Source organism: Brachyistius frenatus, unplaced genomic scaffold (genome assembly GCF_029030835.1).
Source record: "Brachyistius frenatus isolate BFR_SWC_R1_liver_20210118 unplaced genomic scaffold, ASM2903083v1 Contig_31, whole genome shotgun sequence".
Taxonomy (NCBI): domain Eukaryota; kingdom Metazoa; phylum Chordata; class Actinopteri; family Embiotocidae; genus Brachyistius; species Brachyistius frenatus.
Window position 1 is genome coordinate 2,200,934 of NW_027210630.1, and position 27,966 is coordinate 2,228,899.

Here is a 27,966-nt window from a genome sequence, read left to right on the forward strand (position 1 = left end):
TCTGTTGTGGCCAGTGCATTGTACTTCGCTGGGGGAGCAGCATTGGAGCCGGTGACACCAACAGACTTAACAAACTGGTTAAGAAGGCCGGCTCCATCATCGGCTACAAACTGGACAGCCTGGAAAAGGTGGTGGAGAGGAGGACGCTGAACAAATTATTGTCCATATTGGATAATCCTGTCCACCCTCTCCACCACCTGCTGCAGGGACAGCGGAGCACTTTCTCTAAAAGATTCCTCCAGCTCCGCTGTCACAAGGACAGATACAGGAGATCATTCCTGCCCACTGCAATAAGACTGTACAATAACTCACCTCTGGCAAAATCCATCACAGTACAATTACACTGTTGACTGTGTTTCTTGGTTTGTTTGTATATAATATATATAGATATATAATATATACTGTACTGTGTATATATATATGTTGACTGTGTTCTTGGTTTGTTTGTATATAATATATATAGATATATAATGTACTGTATAAACTGTGCATTTTATATTGTATATTTTATATTTCTTACTGCTATTTACTGCTATTTTATTTATTTGATCTATTATTATATTCTATTCCAGTATTTTATTCTATTATTTCTATTATTATCTTATTGCTTCTGTATGCTGCTGTAGCGGAAAAAAAAATTCCCCTCGGGGATTAATAAAGTACATACCTACCTACCTACCTTTTTTGCTGCATTAGCTCATGTGGTTAGGAAATGAATAACTTTCAACCGCTGACAGTTTGCTGCTCGAGACATGGTTTGTCATCTATTTCGCACTAGCTCTCTGACTCCACTGATTTTTGAAAACAGGGGGCTGTAATAATAATATTACTGGTGGTGATGTTCTCAACATAGTCCTACATCCCAGTCCAGCATTTCAGCTTTTAGTGATTTACTAATGCTGCCCTCATCTTATCCTATTTACATCAACATAAATAACTGATATCAAATGATATACATTAACCTGTACTAGCTTACTATCACTGTTGATAAAAGAAAGTTATTAGCATTACACCATTGTTGCTACTTTTGAAATAACAACTGTAGCCACTGCTCATAAGGCTTTAGCATTCAAGACACTGATGTCCTTTATATTTACTCCAAAATTCTATCAATATTTTTTTTTGTGCAAACAAAATATCAATGGATAATAAAAGAAAAATAAAATCCAATTCAGTATTTTGTTGTCAGAGTGGAGAAGTATTAAAAACAACATTTTGATCTTCATGTTTGGAAATGTTCTAAAACTATAAACATACAGTTTCCCAATCAATAAATATATATAGTTTTGAAAATCAAAGTAATTGAAAACAGTATACTATGCTCACTATTTTGTCTTGGAAGGTATCTCACAATTTCTAAAAGTCCTAACGGCTAATACTTCAACTATTTAAGTGTTTCTACTGTTTCATTACAGCTTTTATATATATATATATATAAAAAAAAAAATTCTCTTGTGAAGGCTTTGCGACTTTGCTCTTCATCCTGTGTTTTTCATTGACACTAAATTAAAGTGACCGGAAGTTCTTCTGATTGCTGCCCCTTTTCCGACGGTCGTGGAACGCAACGTCACTTCCTCTCTTTCAAGCCACGCCTTCTTCCCCCTCTCGGTGGGACTGGGGCTGGGGGCTGACCGACGTATAAACGACAGCCTATCAGCAGGAAAAAAAAAAAAAAACCCCACCATGTGAAGAAAAGGTACATAAAAAGGTACGTGAAAGGCGCAAACTTGACAGGGTGACAACTTACTCGTCCGTCACACCGCCACCGGCTCGGCTTTTTTTGGGTACTTTTACGGCTCGGCAGAGAGCGAATGGACAAAGCGGGAAAGGAGCAAGACCAACGGTAGGACCTCACCGTCCGCCCGGCAGCTCACACCGTGTCTGTGTCCGTCCGTCAACCACTGAGGGTGAAAGAGGATTCACCGGGTGAGCCCTTTGAGTTGTTTTCTTGGGAAAGGGCTTCTTAATTACTTACTGATTGACAAGTAACGCTTCGGCCGAGCAATTGTTTGAAAGCCGTGTGCGGTAAAGTAAAAGTGGAGAAAAGCCACTGTGATATTGTATTTTCTTTGACTGTTATCTGCTGCTCTATGACAAACGTTTCCTCTTGTTCGCAGTTTTGTGGCGTTATTTCGGTAACAAGGCTACACGGTATCCTTGGAAATTATAATAGTGGTTTTGTCCAACTCCAATGTCTGTCACTGAATGATTGATTTGATTAAGTTATACCACTGGTCGGCCAAAACCCCGTCATGTCCCGTGTCCCTTTCAAATTAAACAACCCTCATTTTAAATTAAAAGCCATCTGGCTTTTCATACCAACCACAAACGTGGTATTGACCTATGCTTTGTCTCAACTGGAGTACACTTGCATGTAGTACATATAAGTACTTGTACGCTTGTTGTTGTAGTGCCTGAATGTCGACTGGGTGTCTCAAATCAAATACTGCTGTTCTGCACTTTTCCAAACATTTGAACATTTGAATTCATCACCTGCCAACATATCTGCTGGCTTTGTTTGGTTATTTTACCTCCAAATTAATGTGCTTTCTTACCTTCTGGTTCACACACCCAATATCCAGCAGCAACTTAGTGGTATTTAGTAAAACAAAACAAGACTTTTATGTGTATGTGTCCAACTTGTAATGGTATAGTGCTGCGTTCAGCAGCAGCAGCAGGTGCTTCCATGACTTGTTTGAAAACAGGTTGGTGGTCCCGACCATTTCACTACATTGCCATTATGGCAACCATTGAGGGTGAAAAGTGTCCTGCTTTCCGTACCATTTTTGTGTACCTGTATGAATACCCCGTCGGGGTAGTCATAGTGCACTGCACGTTTCCACACCTGACAGTGTAAACACACTTATGCACTTTAAATAGTAAGTGGAAGTACGCAAGTATGCGATTTGAGACGCACTTCTTGTTTTATTGTGAAGAAAGGTAATGTGGAAGGAGTCACTTTGGCCAAAACAAGGCCATAAATCATCATTAATAATGATTTAAGGATGCATAATATTGGATTTTTTTCTGGGTCTGATCTACTGGTGTTTGCCAACTCTTTTGGCCAATTACAAATACATGCACCGTTTTCTCCACCTAATTGCAGAGCACATCAAGTGTCTCCTGTAGTGGAACTGAACAGATTACTATGCCTACTCCCGCCTGCCCACTGTCAGACAAAGACATAAAATACAATTCTTTTGAAAACACACATTCACTTGGCAATAAAAAAAAAAGTGTATTTCAAAATAGATTACGCATCATGCCATATTTAAATACGTGTAACGTTTTTCTTTCAAATACAACTTTAAGATTCATCCGACTTAATCTCTGATGATGCTCTTCCTGAGACAATAACCACCAAATTTGACCTATTTCTTTAGTCATGTCTTTGAACATGAAAGCGTCCTTTTATCAGCCTCTCGTATCGACAGAAATGTTAATTTCAGTCAGACGTCGGTATTAAATTTAAAGCCTTTACCGGTGAACGCCAATTTTATGGTGTATCCCTAAATAAAATCCTTTCATTCAACACATAATATTACTCGGTATGGACCAACTCCGTCCCCAGTGGCACTTGCTGTTCGTGTCCTAGTCTAGTTCTTGGTAAGAGTTGTGACAGCACTATTACAGCTCAGCATTTCATTTTTAGTCGGCTAATATAGGAAACACATGGCTTAACGTTGGTCACACTGCCAGTTCTGACTTCCAAAGTAAATGGTGATGTTACAGCCAAGGAATGTGTGATGGTCTGTCCCGCTTTGACTCCAGTGTTTCCCCCACATCTGTTTGATATTCAGTAGCTCTGAAATCAGGAAAAAAAAAATGACACTAAGGATTACTTACTTGGTTACTAGGAAATACATCAGGTCTGCAAGAAGCTGTGCGGCCTTGTGATCAGTGTAATTTCCAGACGCTGAATAACCCCAAGGTGTCCTCACAGGTCAGTAAGTAGCAGGGGAGCAGGAGAAGTTTGGCCCTTTTATGGTGAGGAATGTGAATAAAAACTGAGATAGGGTTATGGAGACCGATGCTTCGGGGATCATCTCATCACAGGGCTCCCACTGAGTACATCTGATTCAGGCCACAGACCATGAAAGTGTAAACATCCAAAATAAAGTGCAGTCAGAATGCTTGGTTGACGATAGTCCAGTTTAGGTTAATGTGGAGAATTATCAGCTAAACCCTTTAGAAGGAAAGGTTCAGATAATTTTGTAGTGGTAGAATTCACATTGAAGCCTAGTTTAGTTTGTGGCCTACATAAATGACTGAGCCCTCATCTAGCAGTCCTTCATTGTACATTGCTTTGTTTGAGTTGAAGAGGTTTGTTGTTGATCTTGGCTAAAATGATGACGAATTGGCTTGTCAGGAAGACAATGGCTGTTGTGTGTTTGCTTCTAGGTTGGCACGGAGATGTGTGTGAAGCACTGACACTCACTCAGATGAGGGGAGGGGGGAGGGGCGCAGGGGTAGGGGGGAGGACGTGGTCATTCTTCGGGCCATACTGCCAGAAGAGCTGATTTATGAAGAACAGTTGTAAGCTGTGAAGGTGTTTCAGCGGCCCAGGGTGTGTCCGTTCAAGAAAAGTGCTGCTGAAGCCTTTTTTCTTCTTCTTCTTTCTGCACTGTCATTTCCTATACCACCGTGTGTTTGAGTGTGCAGGTGTGTCCATATGGCCTTTCTGTGCATGTGTGACTGTGTGTACTTGTAACGCTCATGTTGAGGGGTGTAATTCTGTTTACACAGTCACACTGTGCAAACTTGAGATACTTCTGGCAACAAAAAGAAAGACCGTCACTTAAATCAATACATTTTAGTGTAAAGATGTGGTTTAAGGTTCAGATAAAGTTTGGCCAATGTAAAGCTTCGGGTACATCTCCAGGACTAAGTCAGTGTAATGTTCTTTGAAGCAAATCACAAGCATCTGTCTGTCTGTGTGTGTGTGTCTGTGTGCGTGTGTGTGTGTGTCTGCCTGCGTGTGTGTGTGTGTGTGTCCATGGCTTCAGTTCACCTTGTGCTACTTGTGTGAAATAAAGGGAGCCCAGGCTGGAGCTCTTCCTTCTTCCTTACTGTAATTGGTGCCATCTGTTTTGGCTGTGTTAACATAGTACAAGCAATGTCACGATCCATTATTCACAACCTCCTTCTCTTAGCGTGGACAATAGCAGCTACTGTCACTCTGTTCGAGCCAAACCCGCCCGGGGAGACGTGGACTGTTTGGAGGAATAGATGAATAGCATCTTTTAAGAGCCACTCTCAGGATCTTTACCTGGAGGTCCAGGACTGACATGTTTGATTGGTGATTGCCCGTTTCCCCACAATCAGCCCCTTTGCGTCCGTCGCCTCCGACTGTTTTTACTCTCATCTAATGTGCTCTTTTAGTGTCTTCTTCTTCCACTTTGACCTCTTCTGTCTGAACAATTTTTCCATCACTCCCTTGTTTCATCAATTCACACTTTATTATCTTGGTTCATCAACTTCTGCCTCATGGTACCATTGTGCTTACAGCTGAGCAGGCTGTATAAGAAAATCAAAATATTGAAACCTGGTTTGGTTCCAATATTTTTGCTGACAAGAAATTCTAAATAGAAAAACATGGAACGGCAGATTTCACAAACTCCCATCAAGAAAACATTTTGTGAAGTTGTATTAATGTATATTTCTTGCCTCTTGCCCCCCCCTTTCCCCCTCCCTCCATCAGGCAGCAGACACCTATACCATGCCGACGAGTGATGGCCCCAACCGCTTCCCTGTCTTTGTGGCTCACAGCAACCATCCGAGGTGTCCCGGCTACGTTCCCGGGCGTGTGGCTCCAGTCCGCTCACCGCCACCTGCCAAAGCTCCGCCGCCTCCCCCGATAAAACCCCATGGCCCACCACCACCACCACAGCAACAGCAAACCACGTTCAGCTTGTCGGAGGAGAACCAGCGCAGGGAGCGCGCTCACAACGTCCAGAAAAGAAAGAACACTCTGATCTGCTTTGGAGTGTCATTGGGAGCTTTCTTCCTCACGCTCATCCTTGTCCTTAGCCTTAAAAGTGGAGATGTGTTAGATGGTCAGTATTACAAATCACTGATTTTAAATGTTTTGTATATATATTCCTTCATGGAATCCCCTGGTTTTTCAGCATGCTGTACATGTACTTCCTGCTGTGTATGCCATTTCTTTAAACATTTTTGAAATCCTTGTGTCATTGGAAGTATGAGGTTCTCTGATTTGTAACTAACTGGTCATATTTACAGAGAATTGTCCAGACCACAACCCATCTCTAAGTAGCTGGAATCCAGGTCACCAACCAGAGAAAGCTGTTGTTGTCAGGAGGGGAAATTTGTTCAGATTGGATGCTTCTGCTACTTTCCGTTCACTTACCATCCAGTCTGGAGGTAAGCACATCAACATTATAGAACATTGATGGATTCTCACCTCCCAACTATAAAAACTAACATCATTCAGCACATCGATTTTAGTTTTACTTCTAGATGCAACATACACCAAGTAAGAATACACGTTTGTTTTCCTCTGACTTTTTACAGGTCGGGTGGTTTTTGCGGACAATGCTGATGGCTCCAAAAACATAACCTTAAGAACACATCATATCCTCATAGAAGAAGGTGGAGCACTTCATATCGGATCGGCTAAATGTCGCTACCGCTCTCATGCCACCATTTCCCTAATGGGCCGTTCTGACAACAAGGCTGTCCCTGAGGTCCTTGACCTGGGCCGCAAGTTCATCGGCGTTAAAGGGGGTGGAACTCTGGAGCTACACGGTTCTGAAAGAGTTTCCTGGTCCCTGCTGACCCGAAGCGTCCCAGCATCTGGGCTGGCCACGGGCGGTTATGCCTTCCAGCGGAACTTCAGCCGAGGCATCAACCTGCGCGTGGTGGACCAGGACACCGCTGCTGTGCTGGTCTCCGAACGCTACGACACACACGAGTCCCGTAACGACAGTCGGCGGCTCACCCAGCTACTGCGTTCACTGCCGGCCGGCCGCATCGTCACACTGGCTGTAGGAGACTCTGCCGTCAAAAGTCTTCTGGATGAAACCAAGACGGCCATTGAAGAGAAACTCGGCAGCAGCTTTGTCTACGACCTCAAATACAGGTGAGCGCTTTCACTTCATGGGTATAAATATGTCTTAACAACCTGTAAATAATCATTTTTGAAAGGGTTATAATGATAAATAAATCTGTATTGTCAATTAACGGGGCAGCACAGTGGTGCACAGGTTAGCATTGTCGCCTCACAGGGAAAAGGTTCTGGGTTCGAATCCGGGCCTGGGCTTTTCTGTGCGGGGTACCCTGCCTTCGCCCAAAGAGAGATTCCCGAAAAGGGGGAATTCACCGTCCAACTGTGTTAAAATATGTGAGCGTGATTGTGGCTCAGCTGTGTTGCAGAATGTGCCGGCGCTCAGAGGGTTTGTATTGGTTCTCCCTGGTGTGTTGACTGTGCATGTCTTTCGGAGTGTTTTGTTTATTTTTGGTCTCCGGGGACTGATAAAGAAGGCTAATGTGTTTTTTGTTGAACAGTAAACCTTCTCACCTCTGAAGACTCAATACATGGATTGACAATACCAGCAGTTTGCTCCAAGTCCATCCTCCCTGGAAAAAAAATGTCCTCTCTCATGTGTCCTTTCATTTGGGATGTTCCTCTGAATCGTTCCTAGGTATTGGTCTTCCTGTTTCCCTTATGTTTCTGCTCCACCAGAAAAAGGAAGCACGTACAGGATAATGGGGTTATGGCCAGAGTTTCCTGTGCAAAATGTGGCAATTCAGCAGATTTTATGTCCGTCATGCTTATTCCCTCAGAAGGACAGACACCAGAAATTTAAACGGAGTGCAGTCCTGTTTACACAGGCTGGTACTAACACTCACAAAATGAGAGTTTTTAATTTTACGTAACAGTAGATATTGTGTTACTGCCATGGAAACACATGCCTGTGTAAGTTCAGCATTTCAATTAACTGCTCTATTTGCCATTTGGCCTGGTTTGAAAAAGCCAAGTGCTGCGCCAGATTCTCAAGTGTCACATTTCACCTCTCTGGGTGAATGCCAAGGCAGCACAGAGGTTTTAAAACAAATCCCCACAAATCCACAGCAGAGTGGTAATAATGGATGAGACGATAGCGTCTTGTTCATGTTCGTGCGTGTGTGTGTGTGCGTGCGTGCGTGTGTGTGTGCGCGCACCAATACGTTAAGTTTGTGGACTTTCTTCTAATCTTTTTACAGTTTTTTTTTAATTATTTGTTTTACTATAGCCTCATGTGGATTTGCGTGTGTTTTTGGGGATGCGTGTATAGTATTTATGAGACAGGATGTAGTTTAATGTCTTATAAAAGTCACACTATGGCAGGCTGAGTGATTTAAGGGTAAAAGATTTCGGTGGAACGTTTCTGTCAGTGCTGTAACAACACGCACACCTTTTGAGATCCACCTTTTTTCTTTTTTTTTTAATTATTATTTTAAATAAAGAAAAACATACAACCACATGACCCAAATACCTTTTGAATTCCCACAGGTTGATTTCAGTAGCGTCAACCATCCTTCCTGGAATGGATACGTGAATGTGTTTGCTACCGCCTCGTGCATGTTGACCCCTCTGTCTTTAATCTTTGTTTCTCAGGAGATCATTTACACACGCTAATGCCGGTCCGCAGTGAATTCACCTTCGGCCTCCACGCATACACTTTTCCGGTCAAACAAAGAAGTTGTTAAAGGCTCGTAAACGTCAAATCAAGGATGTGGGAAAAAGTGAAACGATTGCTCTGTCTTATTTCTGCTGTGTCTCTAACCGTTGGACTCACCTCTGCTATATTTCTAAAGTACACATTCACACAGGCTGCATATGAGCAGCCTGAGGACAGAAAGGGGGCCCTCCTTGATTTCTCCACAGCAGGACAACCCACAGAAAGCTGGCGCTGTGATGACAGGACGGAGTTGAACCCCAGATGGATCCGGTTTGTGTAACAGTTGGGTGCAGTTATATGGCGCAGGTTCTCATCTCTTAAAAAAAAAAAAAAAAAAAAAAAAAAAGACTTGTTGAAATCGGTATTTTTCCGGTGCGAGCAATCATTACAAACAGTGATTCAACACAGAGGCATATTGGAATTAATGTTAATAGTCAGGGAACATTTCCTTTAACCGCTGGAATTCTGAACACGCGTTGGTGGCGGTTTAATTATTTCAGTAATAGTCCTCCAAAGAGTGGACTGAGAGTTTTGCCACTTTGGCATGGTTTTCACATTTGCCACGAGCTTTAGGCTTTTCCATCAATCTATCGTAGTACCAGATAACACGGCGCTGGAGAGGTTAAATATGAAGTTCAATTTAGGATCGTTTACTTTATGTGGAATGGGCCAAGCAACGCCTGCTGAGATCACTTTCCTCCACTTTGAATGGACAGCTGCCAACCCTGATCAGGATTCTATGGATGGAAAATGAATGCTTAAATTGTATGAGAAGATCTTGTTGTGTTTAGGGTCAGTTTGTGTTAGTAGTGTTTAAAGGTTGTGCCACAGATTAGAACGGGGCTCTTAAAATGTTATTGTATCCCTGAACGACAAAACGGCATTAAGCTCTTTTGGACTCATTCAGCTAACGCTGGACAATGGGAATGGAGGAAGTCGATCTTAAGCAGCCAAGGACTTGACATTTGAAACATCCAAGGCTGTAAATGGCAGCACATTGTCTTGTTTAAGATCATACGCCCTCAAAAGCACGCCCAATCCCATTCGCCATCCACACCCTCAAGCTCCTCTGCTGAAATGATTTCAGCCTCTCCTTATTTAATCACAGGAATGTCAAGAAATACATTTTCAAATGAGATTCTCTGTACAAGATAGTGTGCCAAGGAGTGAGAAGGTAGTACATGGAACAAAAGTCAAAGCATTTTTGTGGACCTGTCGGGCACAATCATTATTTCTCAGCCGTGTGAGAACCTTTCCTGAAATCTCCTGCCATTACTCTTCTAATCCCCCGACGTCGTCGATGTCATTTAGTGTCTTACCTTTCGTTTTCATTTTATTATTACATGACATTTTCCGTTATATTCAGTTGCCTTCTCCTCTTTCACCTCTTGTCCTGCTTCAGGCTCATCACAGGCTTTTGTCACACAAAGCCTGACTAGTTTAAGCTCTTTTTCAGACACTGCGAAAGTGTCTGTTAATATCGGCACTGTCTATGGAGTGTGATTGAACGCCACAGAAACCTAATTCATCTTCAAGACGTCCTTCTTTTGCCTCTAGCTACTGCAGCTGCAGTTATCTTTCAGTGGCTTAGTCACAAATAACCTCCAATGTTTGGTGCACAGTTATATTCTCGTTAATAACATTTGTCACGAAACTGCAAGACAACTGCATTGATTTAGTAAAAGGTTTAAAACACCATAATTTGAGCTGGTGTGTCCGAACGTGCAACTGTAAATGTGAAAGATGAAAATCAGTTATGTACTAATGAACCAGTAATGAGTGTTGAGAAGGAGGTCTGTAGTGACTTTCAGTTACACTTCTTCAAGGTGTTTTCCATCATTCAATTTATAGAACTTTACGGACCGGAACAGAATCATTTGTTGTCTTATATTTGTACGTACAAAACTCGTGCCTTCCTCTTCCTTCAGTCACTCTCCTACTTTTCTTTTCATCCCTTCGGTTTCTTCAGACAAGCGTGGGCTATGGTCTCTGTGATCAGCGGCGGCAACGCGTCCTGCTCGGAGGACGTTCGGGAACATGAAAACCACGACACAGGAGGGAGAGCTCTGGCAAGACGCAACTTCACCACCGTGGATGGAGTGGCTTTCTCAGTCACCGCCTACAGCGAGTGGAAGAATGGTGAGGAACGGCTCATAAAGGAATCAATTCAAAGCCATTAAAACATACATGACGACAATTACAAATGAGTGGGGCCAATTATATTTAGGTGGTTTATATCTGATGCTGCAGTGTTAATACAGTCTTACTGTCTGCTGTCTCCTTTTCAATTCTCACCATTTGATGAGTATTGAGAATACATGGAGTGAAACTGTTTTGCTATAGTTACTATGGAGACTTAAGTTCACAGGATTTTTCTTTTGTATTTATTAGAAAAGAGCTTTTGCGAGATCTTTGTGGCTGCCACGACAAAAGCAGTTGTGCAGTGACTAACATTTAGACTCTCGTTGTTGGAAGTCATAGTGATTGTCAAGGGTTTTGAAGGAATTAAGGGAGACGATACCGAATCATCAGAATTCTGCTCTTTTTCAGGTTGTGCTGTGCTTCATGTTTCCTTTAAATTAAGTTCTACGTTATACCTCCCAGGTTTCCCCATCTCGGGCTTCCAGGTGGATGCTGTGGACCAGGTGGTGCTGAATCTGCAGGATGAAGTGCAGCAGACCTGGCAACCTGGGGATAACATTGTGGTGGCCAGCACAGACTACTCCATGCACCAGGCTGAGGAGTTTACCCTGTTGCCCTGCCCTCACTGTAACAGCAGACAGATCAGGATACAAGGTAAGAGAGAGGACAGCATTGTGGGTTTAGAGAGAGAAAAGGTTTGCTTTCTCTGGCTGCAAACTAAAAGTGTCTTTGGCTGTGTTCAGTGATTGTCCTCTGAGGGTTTACTCCTTTCATGTGTGTGAGCTGCAGCCATATACAGTACCAAAAAATGTCTGGTAGGGCAAAAAGAATCAGTAAGGAAAAATATGGGACAAAAACTTGAGAAATCTAGGAACGAATGTTGTTCCATGTAAAGCAGATTATAAACTTCATTCCAGTCAATAAATGTGATTAACAGATGTAGAACTATTAATCCTTAGTCCAGTGGGATCTCATTTCCTTTTCAGCTGTTATGGTGATGTAAGATTATTGGAGGAGGCTGAGATTGCCAGCTTATGTTTTAATAGTAAACTCATCATATAATAACCACAGGGCTTTCATGGATACGCTGCCTCTGCTTCGCATCCTGCTGCCTTTTTTTTTTTTTTGCTCCCTTCATCCGTTAGTTAGTCTTCACCTATCTCTCTATCACACATTTCCTGATCTCATTCCTTTGTTGTCAACAAATGACAACTCCCTTCCTTGAGAAAAGGGTGTATTATTGTGTGTGTGTGCATCTAGTTTTGGGTTGCTGCCGCAAGGAAAGTCTGAGCAGCTGGACCACTGCTAAGCATTATCGGTGGCTGCTGCACCCTGTAGGCAAGGCCACTTTCCGCATCGTTGAAGATTATTTTGTGTTTCATACTTATATGATTACATTTGCTTTTACATGCCTGTTATTTTGGGCAGGTCGGTTTTGAGGTGAGGTTAGTTGTGAATGTTTGAGTGGGTGCTGCAACGCGCACTTCCTGTGGTTGATAGCTGACTGCATGCTGTTTTCACAACCCGTCTGCTTCTGCATTTTATTTTTAAGCATTATCTTCATTAATATTCATAAACAAAAATGGCTCGCACCCTTTCCCGTTTTTGTCTATTTGTCCAAATTGTTTATTTGTCTTTGATGAATTTCACTTTGTTGTAGCATTTGACTGAGAATCTACCTGTCTATATTGCTCAGGGAAGCCTCAGTTCAACCATGTTGGAGAGATCATAGATGGAGTGGACATGCGTGCTGAAGTGGCGCTGCTCTCCAGAAACATTCTCATCTACGGAGAAATGGAGAACTTCTGCTACGGAAACAACATGTGCCAGTTCTACAGCCACGACACCTATGGAGGCCATATCAAGGTGTGTGTGTGTGTGTGTGTGTGTGTGTGTGTGTGTGTGTGTGTGTGTGTGTGTGTGTGTGTGTGTGTGTGTGTGTGTGTGTGTGTGTGTGTGTGTGAGAGAGAGTTCGCATTTTTACATGTTGTTCAGACTGCACTTTAAGTCTGTGTTGCTGATGTATGTTTCTGCGTGTGTTGCTCTGACTTTACTGTATCATTAAAGGTCGTTGTGTTTGCAGTAACCTGCTTGACCGTTTCCGTACTGCAGAGCTTCAGTGTTTATACATTCTAGAGTTATATAGGTGCTCCTAAATGAGAGGGGTTATTCATGTTCCCGGTTCAGTTTATTTGATGCTCTCCTTTTCCTCATTTTTATTCTCTCTTTTTTTTGGCTTCTGCATGTCAAGTTTTCTTTTTCATGCTTGACACTTATTCATCAGAGAACCTACACTCTGAACAAACACTGAAGACAGATTAGGGTCACGCATAGCAGTAAGTGGGGCATCACGTCCTCCGTGTCCTACATAGGTCTCTACATAGTCAGTGAGTTCACTATAATTTAGCAAATGACGGTATGACTCCATTCACATCGGTGGCAAATACACAATAACATTCCTTAGACTCTGTGTATCCCCCCCCCACTCCTCCCATGTGCTAAACAAAATACATATTTTTTTCCATGTTAACAGCTTTTTTGACCAACTGAATTCCAATACACACTTATGTTGCACAATTTGCCTTTAAAACCACGAGATGAAGCTTTTGTCAATCTGTTGTGTGCAATGCACAGAAGAACTCCGTTTTTGAATATGCAGAAAGTATTTAGCTTCGCCATGCTTGAGGCAGCCTGGGCAGCGTTTATACTGTAGAAACCATTAGCATGTATGTGTGTTTGAGGAAGAGAGAGAGGTTGAGGGAGCTGGTCACAATGTACTGTGTGTATCCGGGTCTCAGTTCGAGGAAAGAATTGGCCAATACCTCCTTAACCGAAACCAGACCATGTGGATTATGCCATACCCGCAAAAAGACCTCCTAGAGAGCATTGTACTGCATATTTGTACTGTGTTATTCTCTGATGTTCATGTTTGCTGTGTTTAGCTTGTGCTTCTATAACTCTCATCTCTCATTCATCAACATCAGTGGTTTTGAAACAGTTTGAATCGCTGGAGGTTGGTGCCAATGGAGCTATAGTTCACGTCCCGCTGGGATCTTAGACAAATACAGAGGATGACTTAAACCTTTAGTGTATCAAAATGATTTGATAAGTCAGCCTACTTTTGTGGCACAAACCTGTTGCTGCCCACCACAAAGCCAGTATCATTTATTTTTGCAGTGTGTAACAGCTCATTGTTTTTGCTTGATAAAGTCTTGGCGTTTGCCACTTTGTCCTCTGCTCTAACCTTTCTTCTGTTTCATCTCTCCAACATTGACAGATCTTTGGTAATTTCTCGTCGGTGCATCTGTCACATGTGGAGCTGAAGAACATGGGGCAGCAGGGACAAAAAGGCCGCTACCCACTCTACTTTCACATGTGCGGGGATGTCGACCAGAAGGGGGGCTACTGGGAGCCCACCTATGTGGATGGACTCTCCATACACCACTCCTTCTCCCGCTGCCTCACCGTCCATGCCACCAATGGTCTGCTGGTGAGTAAAGTGTGTGAATGTGTAACGTGAGTCTACGTATGTGAGAATGTAGAAAAAATAGATGTGGACGTCAAGTACTATGTGATACTGTTTGTCAGAAAACTCGTCACCAGATTACTGTAACGGCTTGTTTCCTTCTTTCTTTTTCTTTCTTTCGCTGTTCTTTAACGTTGCTTGTCGAACCTTCATGTACCGTCTTTTTCTCCTTTGTAGAATGTCTTTCAGTCTCTTTCATTAGATGTGGATGTATTTTCTATTCTCGTGGGATAAGTAAAATTACATTATAGACTCTTACAAGTATGTTTGCTAAACTGAAATCGGTGTCTGTATGTGGCCTATGTGATTCTGTGCATTTTGTTTGCCTGAATGTACTTTATTCTCCTTCTCGACGTCAAACGATGATGGGTTAGAGTTTGTTCCTGAGGCCAAAGCAGCGAAGCGTTCTTCGTTCCTAACGGCATTCACTCTGCTGTTTCCCCTCTGACCCTGTGATATTCTCTTTTTGTGAATCTTCAACAGCTCTCTGTAGACCATCTTTCTCTGTGTAGCTTCAGTTGGGTTATATTACAAACTGCAGTTGGACCATCCTGTATTTTCCTGCAGGGGTTCAGGAAAATGGTGAAGTCTAAGCTGGACTAAGAAATGTTGCCCTTACTCGCTTGTTTACCAAGATTTTTTGCATATTTGGATGAAAGCTTCCTCTTTCCTTGTATTTATTTTTCTCTCCTGCCAACAACTCTACTGTTGTCCTTCTGTGCTCCTAAAGAGTTTTTTGTGTGTTTTGTGGTCTTCTTTCTTTGACCTAGGTAAAGAACACCCTTGGCTATGACACCTTGGGCCACTGTTTTTTCCTCGAGGATGGGATTGAACAGCGGAACACTTTCTACCACAACCTCGGCCTGCTGACTCGACCTGGGACTCTGTTGCCCACTGATCGCAACGATACCCTGTGCACCAGCATCAAGGACAAAGTCTACAAGGGCTACACTCCCTCACCCAGTACAGAGTGCAAGTAAGCCATCAGGATTCAGAATTTGTGTGATTATGTTTAGAGATATGAACAAATGCATAAACCTAGCAAAATGAGAAAGGACTTGACTTTCTTTTCGATCGTTAAGGACATTTTTATATGAGTAGTAACAATGTATTACTCTTCTACCAGCTGTTGTTAGTTTTATCTAAAATGTGGGAGTAAAAAACAGTTAATTACCTGTGTGTGTGTGTGGCTTTAATATGTCATAAATTATCTTGTTGTTGTGTTTATATAGTCTGGTGTACACAAAGAGAACGATGCTCTTTTTCATCTCTTATTATTATTATTATTTTTTTTTTTTTTTACATAAAACACTTGCTATTCAGACGCCTAGTGGTCTTATTAAGCACCATTAAGCACACTGCTTGATGTTTTTTTTTTTATGAAGGAGAATGATTTGTTCCACTTCTAAATGTATCCATGTCAGTGTCACAGTAAATCTTTCACTCCAGTCAGCCTGAGAAACCCGGTGAGGTAGTGCAGACGTACTTTGAGAGAAAACAGATGGTCTGTGTCAGCGTGAGGGAGATACTGTAGCTGGTAGTAGTGCGTGAGAGAGATATTGGAAGAGGGGTTTTATCCATGCAATAACAACCTCTCCTCCACAGAGGATTTTTATGTCATACCAGGAACAAGAAAAGTGCCTCTTTCAGGGAAGCAGCAAGAGAGGTGGATTATTGAGGGAATTATGAAAGATTGCAAGATTCCTTGATCTTTCTTTTTCTTATTAGTCATAGTTTCTGATATGCCAAGGCACTACTTTTAATTTATTTTTCTGTTTTTATGTCTCTAATTGTGTCTTTGTCCATGTGTGTGGTGGGGCTGTTTTCCAGGGCAGTCTCAACATTCTGGATTGCCAACCCCAACAACAACCTCATCAGCAATGCAGCTGCCGGTTCTCAGGTAATAACATGAGTTATGTAAGAAAACGGGTTCAAAATATCTTTTCACGAATGATTAATCAAAATGAGTCACCAACTAGAAGAGCCCCTTATTGAGATATTAACTGTAGTATATGTGAAGCTGCTCTGGCTTTGGTGTTCCCTGAAGTTTACGTCATAAAAATTAAAGATTTTCATGCTCATAACAAAGTGATCCATCAATAAAATGGGATTTAACAGGCTTTAGTGTTTGATAGCAGAGTGATACCTCTAATATATGAAAGCAGAAAAAGAGGCTCCTTCATCCCATCTCTTTTCATTTCAGCACAAACAATGTGGTGGTCCACCGGGGAAGGCTATGCAGTGCGCTACTTATTGCTAAGGGGTATTTGTGTGATATTTAGGTTGTCTGTCTAAATCTGACGAACTGCAAACTTTAATAAGAAGCCACTGAACTCCTATGACTTGACCAACATGAGAATAATATGACATCCTGCTCTGCTCCACGTTTTGTTTTTGGGTTTCATTCACCGCCGCCTATAGACTGATTGTATACAAGCCGAGATAATGAAATTCCTGCAGTTGTGCAGCTGCAGTATGAACACAGTTTGTCTTCTTTATCGCCCATTTCTCTACTCTTCCTTCCTGTTCTAGGACGCTGGCATATGGTTTGTGTTCCACAGCTCTTCCACCGGAGACTCTCATGGGCTGGTACCAGAGACCAAGGCAGAGCTCACTCCTCTGGGGATTTTCTACAACAATCGTGTACACTCCAACTTTAAGGTAGCATTAGTAATGCATGTCAGTGTGTACTCTCTCTCCCCCATATACATAAGAGTATACCAGACAGTGCCAGATATTGTTTCTGTCTCTGTTTTATAGAGACAAGAGTAATACAGTGTTTGTAACTTGTAAAAAGCCTCGCATCTGAAGCCAAAAAAAAAGGCGTGGGTGCGCGCGCACACACACACACACACACACACACACACACACACACACACACACACACACACACACACACACACACACACACACACACACACACACACACACACACACACACACACACACACACACACACACACACACACGTGTAGGCTCCACAATGGTGCTCTGTTGTGCAGTGACAGAAGCCGGGCAGGTGAACTGTGAGTTCTTTGTCCAGTGTGACCACAGCAGCCTCTCATAGAGGAAGGAACCCTGAGATTTAAAACTATACCTCGCTTATACCACAAGACCAACTCGGAGCACAGATTTCCATGTACATGAGACACAAACATGCACAGATATATGACACTTTTCCTTAAGTTTGTTTTACAATTCATATTTTAAACATACAAAACTAATCCATATATTATGGGGTATGTAAACATTACACCATTATATACATTATAAATTAATTCAAAGGAATTCTGTTTTTCACTTTTCCATCCCTGTAAAGCATTGATTCTATAAATGTTGGGCCAGAATTTAAATTTAGTACATTTATTATGGCCTTGGGTACGGCACTCTAAAATACACTAATAGTTTTGTTTATGTCTGTCCAGCAGAAATAAACCTGTAGTCCATCTTCCATCTTTTAACTGTAGTTTTATAGAGGAAACTCAATGTTTCATTGTAATCGTTTGTCTTCCCAGGCAGGGCTGTTCATTGATAAAGGAGTGAAGACCACAAATGCTAATGCTGCTGACCCCCGAGAATACCTGTGTCTTGATAACAGTGCCAGGTGGGTATGTTTGCACAATCGCACATGCATGATAAGTGTACAGTTTGGCATTTAGACTGTATAAAGAGAGATGAATAAATGCATGAAGAGTTTGGTGTTATTCAAAATATTCAAATCTTGATTAGTTGGCTTTTTTTTTTAAATGGATAATGACTTACTGACTAGTACACTGTTTTTGCACATAGCCTATAACTGTGAACTAGTAAAAGGCGGATTATCATATGCATCATGGTATAACGTTGCACTAGCTCAATATTAAGGTATTTGTGGTTTGCTAATGTATTTGTTTAATATCACTGCCAATAACTGAATGAATAAAGTTATTTATAGCTTCCTGTTGTATATATGCTGGGATATGGCTATTGACAGGGATAGATAGATGGCTTTAGAGTGGGTTCCTGTATTTTAGTGGAAGGTCTGTCAGGTTTGTGTTGACAGAGAAAACAAGGCTTCACAGATAGAGTTTCCACTGCACAGCTCCCAACCCAAATACAGCCCTCAACTAGGTGGAAAAAATTGTATGTGTCCACTGAGACTGCTGACCGCACTCTGTGGTGTGTGTGTGTGTGTGGGGGGGGGGGGGTGTCTGGGGGTGTATGCATGTGTGCAGAGGTATGAGGGGGAGGTTTTTAAATGTTAAAATCTGTGCAAGTATATGAACGAGAGGGAGATTTGTGCTGTGTGATTGTAAGAAGCTCTAGTAAGAGGATATTAGATTGTAACAGTTCTCGACAGAAAGAATGATTCCTTGTGATTTATGTGATTCTCTGCTTTTGTCTAACTTCACCTTCAGATCCAAATTTTCCCTTGAGAAACACTTTGGTCTTTCACTTGATGTTTTTAAAACCAACAGCCAGAGGTGCCACCGTTAGGCTGAAAAGAACCTCAAAATCTATTACATGGTGGGACGGTGTATGAAACTCTACAGGGCTTTTAATTTGAAACGAGGGCTTTTAATTAGAAATGGATATAGGAAATCTTAGCATTTGGCCAAACAGAGGTAAAGTCTTTGATCACTCACTCACTCAGTGACAGACATTTGCATTTATACGAGTCACCCCGCTAATGTGCTCCATCCGAAAAAGAGGATGATCTTGCCCATTTTAAAGATTACACAAACTACTTTCTGATTGCTGTCATGCTATAATTTCAACTTCTTACAAATTAAGTTTCACAGTATGATGAGTGGTTTCCCATAAAAACATGAAGAACATTCATGCTCCCAAAGGGGACAAAACCTTTTGTTTTTAATGATGCCATGTCCTTTCCCCTAATGCCACCCTCGGGATGCAATATGGGAGGCGGTGAACATTGCCTGTAGTCTCTAGAGATCCGCAGTGGGGCTTTAAACTTTTAGTCTTTATATCAATTATGTCTGGGCAGATTTATAGCATGATGATGTAAACATCTTTGTGTGCATGTGACCTACATAACATTATGTGCTGAAGGAAAAATGGGTTTGATTCTTTGGTTAGGATAAAAACCTCATTAGGAAATGAACAGAAAGTCAAGAGACAGGAGTATGTGTATTCACATGTGTGTTTTTTCAGATTCCGACCACACCAGAATGCTGACCCTAGTCGTCCTCGGGTGGCCGCAGTCATCGACACTCTGATCTCCTTCAAGAACAACGACTTAGGAGCATGGATACGAGGGGGAGATGTCGTCATCCAGAACTCTGGGTAGGACTGCTCATAGACCGTGATTCAGTATGTGTCAGTGCAGCAGCCAGCTTGTAGACCTCAGGAGAACTGAGGTCCAGGGGTTTCTGATAAAAAAATAAAAGAATGGTGTCATCACATCATAAACTGGGATGAGGATTTGTGCTGGAAATATGATGCAATCCCACCACAAACATCTATAATGACATTCTCGGCTGTTTGTACAGTATTTGCCTCAACACTATGTACAACATCGATTTGTTTCACATCCCCGTCTGGTAACGTTGGATTGACAGTGAAATATGTTGTGAATTACTTGATATAATTTTAAAAAGAATTAACAGATGGTTCCTTTCTTTTTTTATTGGTACGTTGGTCTCTTCTTGTCTTTTTTATTTATTTCTTAAATGCTAAATTATTTAATTAACAGACGTTTGATAAGACTTAAATATGATTGTTTTATTTTTCTCTGGACAGCTTTGCCGACAACGGGGTGGGATTGTCCTTTGCCAGGTGTGTACTAATATATACTCTCTTATTTGCTTTTCTTCTTGTCCTGCCAAATGAATTTGCAAAAAAAAAAAAAGCCTTTGTTATTGATAGATACCTAGCATAGAACAGAATAGAACCTGTTTGCTGTGTGGTGGTAAGCCTATTTTTCTTGCTTAAACCAGCACTCTTTTTTTTTTTCAGCTATCACCTCTGAAAAGGCATACATATCCATATTATGTGATTACTCGTGTGTGTATTTTATAATACTATATGCCGGTGTCATCTTATTCTCCAGTGATGGCAGCTACCCTAAAGATGAAGGCTCCAGCCAGGAGGTGACACAGTCCCTATTCATGGGGGAAAGCCAAAACAGAGGGACCAATGGAGGACAGAATAAATACTGGGGAGTGGGAGGGACCGATGGAAAGATGAGGACACTGCCTAGAAACAGGTGAGGAAGAGAACATCGTGAGATAAACTGATGAATGGAGGAAAGACTTGTGTGAAGTAATGAGAGAAAAGCCCAAATAAAACTCTGAGGAATTGCAGGGGATAAGGTTGGAGGAGTTGCCACAGAAAAATATGCAGGGAAAAACAAACATGGAGAAGAGAGGCAGCAAGGCAATCAGGTAGTTGGACAGATGGACAGATGAAGCTGCTACAGCTGCTTTTAGCCAAGGGGAACTTGTGAAAGGAAGTTCTGTTTTGACTGACTTCCCTCCAGTGATATTTTGAGCATTCTATGACTTACAGGGTTTCATAGGAAAGGAATACTCATTGCAGAATTTGGTTATATAAAACCTAGGAAATTTCTCTCTAAGATTTTAGGCGTTTGACAGAACCCCCATCAGTTTTGGCTAGATGTCACATTTCCTTCCTTTTCTTCTATCATGTTGATTCTAGACATAAGATCATCTCATTAATGCCTATTAATAAGTAAACCAGACAGATGCTTGATATGACTTGTCTGTTTCGCACCAATTATGTTTCACTGCCTTTAATTGGACCTCCATTACAAAGAAGCTTATAGAGTCTCCCCATGCTGTAATACCGAGTCAGACTCCGTCGTCAGTCTTAATGAGAGGTTTTATGTCCCCTCAGGGTCTCCCGGTAGCTCGCTCTGGGTTTCTTTCTGTATTTCTTTGTTCTTACAGATATTGTTATACAAGAGGAGAGCAACATAAACAAGACACTGGCAAATAGCTGCCATTTTTAGTTTCATGAACTAGGGTGTCCGTTTAGACTACTTTGTGCAACTTTACAACCATTTTATAGGCTTTCTGACCGCACTGTGACATCTGGCTCAGTCAGCTTGACTGGCGTCATCGTGGTTTCTGCCAAAGTTGCTGACACCTCTTATTTCTTGCCAGGGAGAAGATAGTTCCACTGAAATTGATTGATAATTTGTTCCTTTTACAGTAAATAAGGCTAGTCTAATTTTCTATTTGTGTGATCTTAAATCACTGTTACCACCCATTATGAAAACAATTTTAAATCCATAGTTCAACCTTAGATCCCTGTCAAAAGATAAGTAAAGGTGAAGCAGAAAAAAAATGGGGGATGTTTTTTTCTGACCCAGACTGTAGATATTATTATTATCAAAAATCATCAGTCTTCTGAACTTCACCCACTTAACTTACATTTTCTGGGTTATGAATCAATATATTGCAAAGCATGGTCATACTGAAATTGCTAATTTTTAAATAACATTTTAGGAAAACAGTCATAGTATATGCAACTTCCTGTCATATTATTCCCTATCTACTGTCTGCCATGTAGCCATCGCGGATTAAAACACAACACAAATTTAACCAGTCTGCCAGGAATCTTGGTATGTGAACAATTAGTTGAAAATCAATAGTGTTTTTGCAAATCTATACAGTATCAGAAAAAAACATCACATTACTCAAGTGTATTGATATTTTTATAATATCTACATTTCTAATGGTAAAACAAATGGAAGTATATTGACAGTTTTTTTTAACCAGTTAATGGCCAAAACCATCTGAATCCATGGTCCTTTTACTCAGTTCACTTATTGTATTCTCTACAATGTATTTATTGATAACTGTGTTGCCTAACATGGACTATTCATTTTCTATCTCCACCGTAGGACCTTCCCAATCCGTGGTTTTCAGATCAACGATGGTCCAGTGCGGCTCACACAGAGTACGTTTCGTGGATTCATCCCCACACCAGAGCGTTACACCAGCGCAGTGGGATTCGGCCTGAAGAACACCTGGCAGCTCACACCACGAAACAACCTGTCCCAGCTCCGCTTCCAGCCGACTGTGAGTAAGCACGAGTTGATGTGTCGTAAATATACAGTATGTCCACTGTTACGACGTGTTGGGAGGTGAATCAGCATTCGATGCAGTATGTGAGCCTGTTCTACACTGAGACTTTTGCGACTCCATGCAGATCCCCATGGAAAGCAATCCACCCCTTGGGTTTCAGACTGTACCGTATGATAGTATACCATGTCATGTTGCATTGCAGTCATCTTATAATAATGTATGAATGGTTTATAATGAAGAGTGACCATTTCCAGTTTTCTTGTCTTACCATAGGATTTGGGTCATGTGACTGATTTGATGACACAGATGTTAGTCTTATGGTCAGTTAGGATTGGGGTTAGGGACCAGTTGGTTCACAGTTAAACAGTCAATCAGAAGAGTGTAGCGTTTAGAGTGCGTTTCTGTCTGACTGATCAAAGCCAGCACCAAACTGTCACAGTCAGTCCTGATGAGAAACTATGGTTAATCACTGTGGCCATCTTGTGGTGGCATAGTATAGTGCTCTGTCTTTACTTAAATGTTGCAGTAAATTTTGAAAGGCATCTTCAGCTCATCATTATCATCATTTAACTCATCCCAAACATTTAGCAAATATTTCCAGTCCCATAAATACAATCTGTAAAAGATGTCGCTCTGAATCCCGCCCCCCCCAAAAAAAAGTAGCTTTGGTAGTTTTTTTCCTTGAAAAACAATCTTATAAAGGTACAGTCCGGAGATGAAATAACCAGTGGAAGTTTTTAATTTTTTATTTGGATCCTCGATTAAAAACGAAGCCATCGCCTTGTCCTTCTGCAGTTCTTGCAAACTCTTTTGTTTGTTAGAAAGTTTCAGACACTAGGTTGGATTTCATTTAAAATCTCCCAGGACGATTGAGAATATAATTATGGAAATCATGTAAAGCAAATATTTACATTACATACATTGATGAATAGTCATTACTGACTAAATAGCAGCTGAGTGGTGCGTTCACTCCCACAGAGATATTTATTAGAGGTAGCAGTGACGCGTGACCTGAATCGCTAAATAGTGCTTCAAATCTATACGTTGGCATTCCCCTCACAATACATTCCTCAGGTGGGTCTGCGGGCATTCTTTGGTCGTCCTGGGCAGTGGTTCGAAGAAAACGACCTGGACGGTGACAAAAACTCCATCTTCCACGATGTGGACGGGTCTGTAACGGGCTACAGAGACACCTTTGTTGGCCGAGCCGACAATTACCTGATCCAACATCCTGGCTGTGTGAAAATGACCCAGTGGAATGGAGTGACCTGCAGCGGCCGCTACTCTCAGGTACCGCCCATCAAAGTCTGCACCTCCATTATTCTGTCATTCTGATGTAAAATGTGCACTCACCTTCAGCCTCGCACCGCACGACAACTCCCCCCCCCTCCCCTTCCTCCCTCCCTCCCCTTCAGGTGTACATCCGAACCCAAGGAGCCCCGGGCCTCAGTTTATCCATCAACAGGGATGAATACCCTGATGCTCCTCTAGTACTAAGGGGGATTAACAGCCAGGGGGCGCTGTCTAAGCAGTACCAGCCCATCCTGATGATGAGCAAGAGCTACACTCTGCACTGGAGCGGCCCTGCACCCAGAGAGATCGTGCTCTCTCTCATCAACTTCGATAAGTGAGTAACAGGAATCGGCAGCATGCGTGTGACCACTGCTACTGTAAGTCATTTGTATATCTGTAGTATATCACAAATGATGATATGTCGCTGCATTAAATTTGTTTTGTTTTTTTTGTCTATTGATTCAACTAGAACTATAGTGAGCGGGAAAAAAAAAAAAAAAAAAAGCTGAAGAAAACAAATCAAATCATAGTGCTGTTTTTTTTACTGGTACTAAATGGTGTAGTATCCTGTCCCTCGCTTTCTCTTTCTCAGAGATGACTGGGTGCTAGTTGGACTCTGTTACCCATCAGACACCACATTTCAGATCATGGCCGACATCAACGACAGGCAAAGCAACACCTTCGATGACATCACAGATTACGGCACTGTGTCGTCCCTCGTGCAGCTGGAGAACAAACCAATGGACAGAAAATACTTCTTTGACCAACGTGCTGGGTGAGAGAACAAGAGTCCAATCCTCTCAGTTTCCAACTGTTTTTCTTTTCACCTTCTGACACGCACTTTGACTTGAAATATTGCAGTGTGCTCTCAAAATGAAGAGACTTGCAGGATTTTTAGTGTGGCTTTGAATACTGATCGACCCAAGAAGGTCAACTCTCACACTGATAGCTGAGAAGTCATGAACATTACTTTATGTCGTCATTTCAAGTGTTTTCATCATCCCCCCTCTGAAGCCCCTGACTTTCTAAGAGATCACTGTACTCTGTCTATTTCTCCTGTGCTCCTGCAGCCTTTTGTGGCTCTACCTTCGGGCCAGGCAGGGGCGTGACGGTCACAGCTACTGTTCAATAAAAGGCTGCGAAAGAGTGAAGGTCATGGCCACTACGTCCTCCAAACAGACCTGTAATTGCACAGCCAGGGCCTACCCCAAGTACTCCAAGACTCCTTCAGCAGTGGTGCCTATGCCGACTCTAAACGCACAACCCTGCAAAGGCTGTGGAGCTCAACAGGTTTGTCTCGTTCCATAAAAAAATAAAATAAAATAAAAAACTGTTCAGCCGCTTAAAACGCAAGCCGCAGCTGCTGATCACCGTGTTTGTGCCTCAGCTTGTGTTTTCCAGTGAGCCGTGGACCTCCTACCTCCAGACACAAGTCAAGTCTCTCAGTAGCAAAGAGCAGCTGAGAAAAGACAACAGCTCCTTTATCACGGTGAGCATGTCGGGCCGGAAAAACAAATCCAAACAATATATTTTATCGATATGATTACAACCTCAGAACTTTGATCGGAGTTTATTTAATCTATTTTTTTTTTTTTTTTTTCCTGTCGCCCACCAGGTGAATGAGGTGATCATGTCCTTCTCACAGCCTGGGTTCTTCCTGGTCTCAGTAGATGCCTGTTCTGGAAAAGTCACCAAGAAAACCTCATTTGCGAAGATGGATGCCAAGATGGGACAGTACCTAAAAACTGGAATACCAAATCGGTAATAATGTTCACATCCAATACGTTTACATTTCTTCCATGTGCATAGAAACTTCAGGGTTCAATTTTCATTTTTTCACAACAAGACTGCAGAGCAGCTGAATTTTGCAGATTCTCTGCAAATTCACAGACTTGTTTGTTTCCTCCAGGTCAATAGTTCTCATGGCGACCCGAGGTCAGCCAGAAGGCCTGGATGGTCTGGCACCATATCTGGTCTCCTTTGGTATGGCCAAACCTGCTGATCTGCACAGCAAAGGTTAGTGACACGCCCAGTTGTCTCCCTTTCTTTTTCGGTCTGTATTTTACGTTTCTTTCTCACACACTCTTCTTGCTGCTTCTCACCACAGAGAGCCTGGCGCTTTGGGGGTTCCAGGGTGGTGCTTCACCCCCTCCGTGGGTTACACTACGAGCCGGGCATGGGGATGACATGTTGGGGCTGCAGGAGCGCTACTTGCCCCTGGATTTGGAGGCATATGGCTGTTTGCCACATGCAACTCAAACACGCAAAGACCTGGAGCTTCTCAAAAAGGCCACGGGACTACAGTAACCAATGTGAACTGTACAACCTACCTACCCGAAAACACTGTTGCACACGGATACACAAACACACAGCCAGCTGATGAATGTGAACTGCTGAACCTTTAATTTATTAACGATGACAAAGATGTTGACCAATTTCAAGTGGAGAAGATGGTATTTTATTATGAACGGGGTGAATGTTTTTGTGATGTTATTTGTGTGTATGTGTCAATATGCCTTCGGGCCGCCAAGTCAATGCACTTTCCTTTTAGAGACACAACTTGCCTTGTCAGCCAAAGTGATCAAACGGAGCTTTACAGTAAGTCAGTACTTCATCTTGACCAACAGAAAAAGAAAAAAAAACGAAGTAACCAGCAGGATTTACCTACAAATCTTATTTATTTATTTAGTAGTTAATTAAATTTAAATGAATTTGGTCGATAACTGCAAACAGAACACAATGCATTAGATACACACCGGCCAGGAGGAAATGATGAAAATATATTACATTGCCCCTGAATCAGGACCATTTTCGATCGGAGCTGAAAATGAAACTAGATGGATTAAATGTGCTCAGGTCAAAAGGAAATTATGAAAATAAATGACATTGCATGTGAGAATTAAAGAGCAATATCATGCCAAAAATGTACACGTAGTGGAAGAAATCAGAGCTTCGGGATATGTCAGTGATTAAAGAATTGCAAAACACCCTTATTAAAGCCATGTAGATATTTAAATAGTCATATAGAAAGAAATAATGTGCAGTTAAATTAATCTGTTTTTAACAAACAAAATGGCAATAAATAGAGAAGTTACTACTATGTAGGTCATTACTCTCGACATCTGCAACAACTGAATCTTAAACTGGTAAACCTCCTCTGATCATCGTGCAGCTGTACATCTAAAGACTTTAAGCACCTTTTTATGGATTCCTTCATGGACTTACTGGATCTTTTCTCTCATATTCTTATTTATCTTTTCACGGCGATGGTGTCTCCAGTGCTGGCCACATGTGCTGCACAAATATATATATTACTTTTTTGTTTTTGTTTTCACAAACAGAATTGAATGTTTTACCTTTTCATCTGCCTCATTCATGATCTTTTCATGTGCATTATTGCCAAAATAATGTGTTGAGATAATATTACAAGATGCCCGTTTAGAGTTTCTATTCTCTACAGTAGTGAGCAGCAAATGCATTTGGATCATATACCATCTGTAAGGTATACGTCTTTATGCAGAGACTATGTAATCTTGGCAGGTGTGTATGGACGTGAGCAGGGCTCCCCCACTGAGCAGTGATAAGTTCCTATTTGTGACTGTGTGAGTATGTGATTGATCATGTGAGATAGAGGCAGGACCATTTTACATTGTTGCCTTTTAACCACTCTACTGTTAAAAAGGGCAAAAGATATTTCAACCCCTTTCCTTTTTGTTCAGTTGATGCTTTGAAGATGCACAACCGGAGCGTTAATTCCTTTTATTAGCAGACTAATTAGTAGACTTTGTAAATGTGGTGTCGATCTCAAACTGTACATGGAATGAAAAACAGGTTGTCAATATTGTGTGTATTATTTGCTGTGTTTGTGTATGTTGATAAAACAGTCGGAAAAGTTAAATTCTTTCAACGTGAAAACGCAGCTTTTTTTATGATTATTATTTTTTGATAAAATTGCCAATTAAATAAACATTAATGCTTTGTGATAAACTGACATTTGATCATTTTCTGGCACATCGAGGATGTCCTCTTCTGTGTTGCAGGTCTGATAAACACAAATGATATTCATTTTTTGCATCAGTTATACAATTTCACCACTGGGGGGTAACCTAGTGTTTGTGAATAAGACTTGCCTCCCACTCGTGTGTGTGTGTGTGTGTGTGTGTGTGTGTGTGTGTGTGTGTGTGTGTGTGTGTGTGTGTGTGTGTGTGTGTGTTTTTCAGGAATAATACTTATGTGTGCTTTTTCAGTTTTCCAGAACAATGGCCAG

The 27,966-nt window shown here is 41.7% G+C and overlaps 1 protein-coding gene across 3 annotated transcripts; it reads left to right on the forward strand.

The window, feature by feature from the left end:
- The first annotated feature begins 1,623 nt into the window (after positions 1-1,623).
- Positions 1,624-27,686, forward strand: cemip2 (cell migration inducing hyaluronidase 2). Of its 3 annotated transcripts, none has more exons than XM_069699823.1 (24): positions 1,624-1,708; positions 5,702-6,056; positions 6,244-6,384; positions 6,535-7,102; positions 10,654-10,823; positions 11,289-11,480; positions 12,523-12,692; positions 14,104-14,316; positions 15,123-15,328; positions 16,183-16,252; positions 16,885-17,013; positions 17,868-17,956; positions 19,507-19,638; positions 20,095-20,130; positions 20,405-20,560; positions 22,223-22,400; positions 23,481-23,696; positions 23,822-24,033; positions 24,292-24,474; positions 24,770-24,989; positions 25,087-25,188; positions 25,315-25,460; positions 25,609-25,715; positions 25,807-27,686. In XM_069699823.1, exons 2-24 carry the CDS (start codon positions 5,720-5,722, stop codon positions 26,004-26,006), a joined length of 4,173 nt encoding a protein of 1,390 aa, XP_069555924.1. In that variant the 5' UTR covers positions 1,624-1,708; positions 5,702-5,719; the 3' UTR covers positions 26,007-27,686. The 3 variants fall into 3 exon arrangements, with proteins under 3 accessions (XP_069555924.1, XP_069555921.1, XP_069555922.1); XM_069699820.1 differs by having other exon boundaries at positions 1,630-1,926; XM_069699821.1 differs by having other exon boundaries at positions 1,630-1,843.
- Positions 27,687-27,966: the final 280 nt, after the last annotated feature.

What these genes read in the sequence shown, in the direction of transcription:
- cemip2 (XM_069699823.1), top strand. Translation starts at nt 5,720, where the DNA reads ATGCCGACGAGTGATGGCCCCAACCGCTTCCCTGTCTTTGTGGCTCAC. An exon ending in TTCTTTGACCAACGTGCTGG is followed by an intron (nt 24,475 to 24,769) that starts GTGAGAGAACAA and finishes GTGCTCCTGCAG; the next exon opens with CCTTTTGTGGCTCTACCTTC. An exon ending in AAAACTGGAATACCAAATCG is followed by an intron (nt 25,461 to 25,608) that starts GTAATAATGTTC and finishes TGTTTCCTCCAG; the next exon opens with GTCAATAGTTCTCATGGCGA.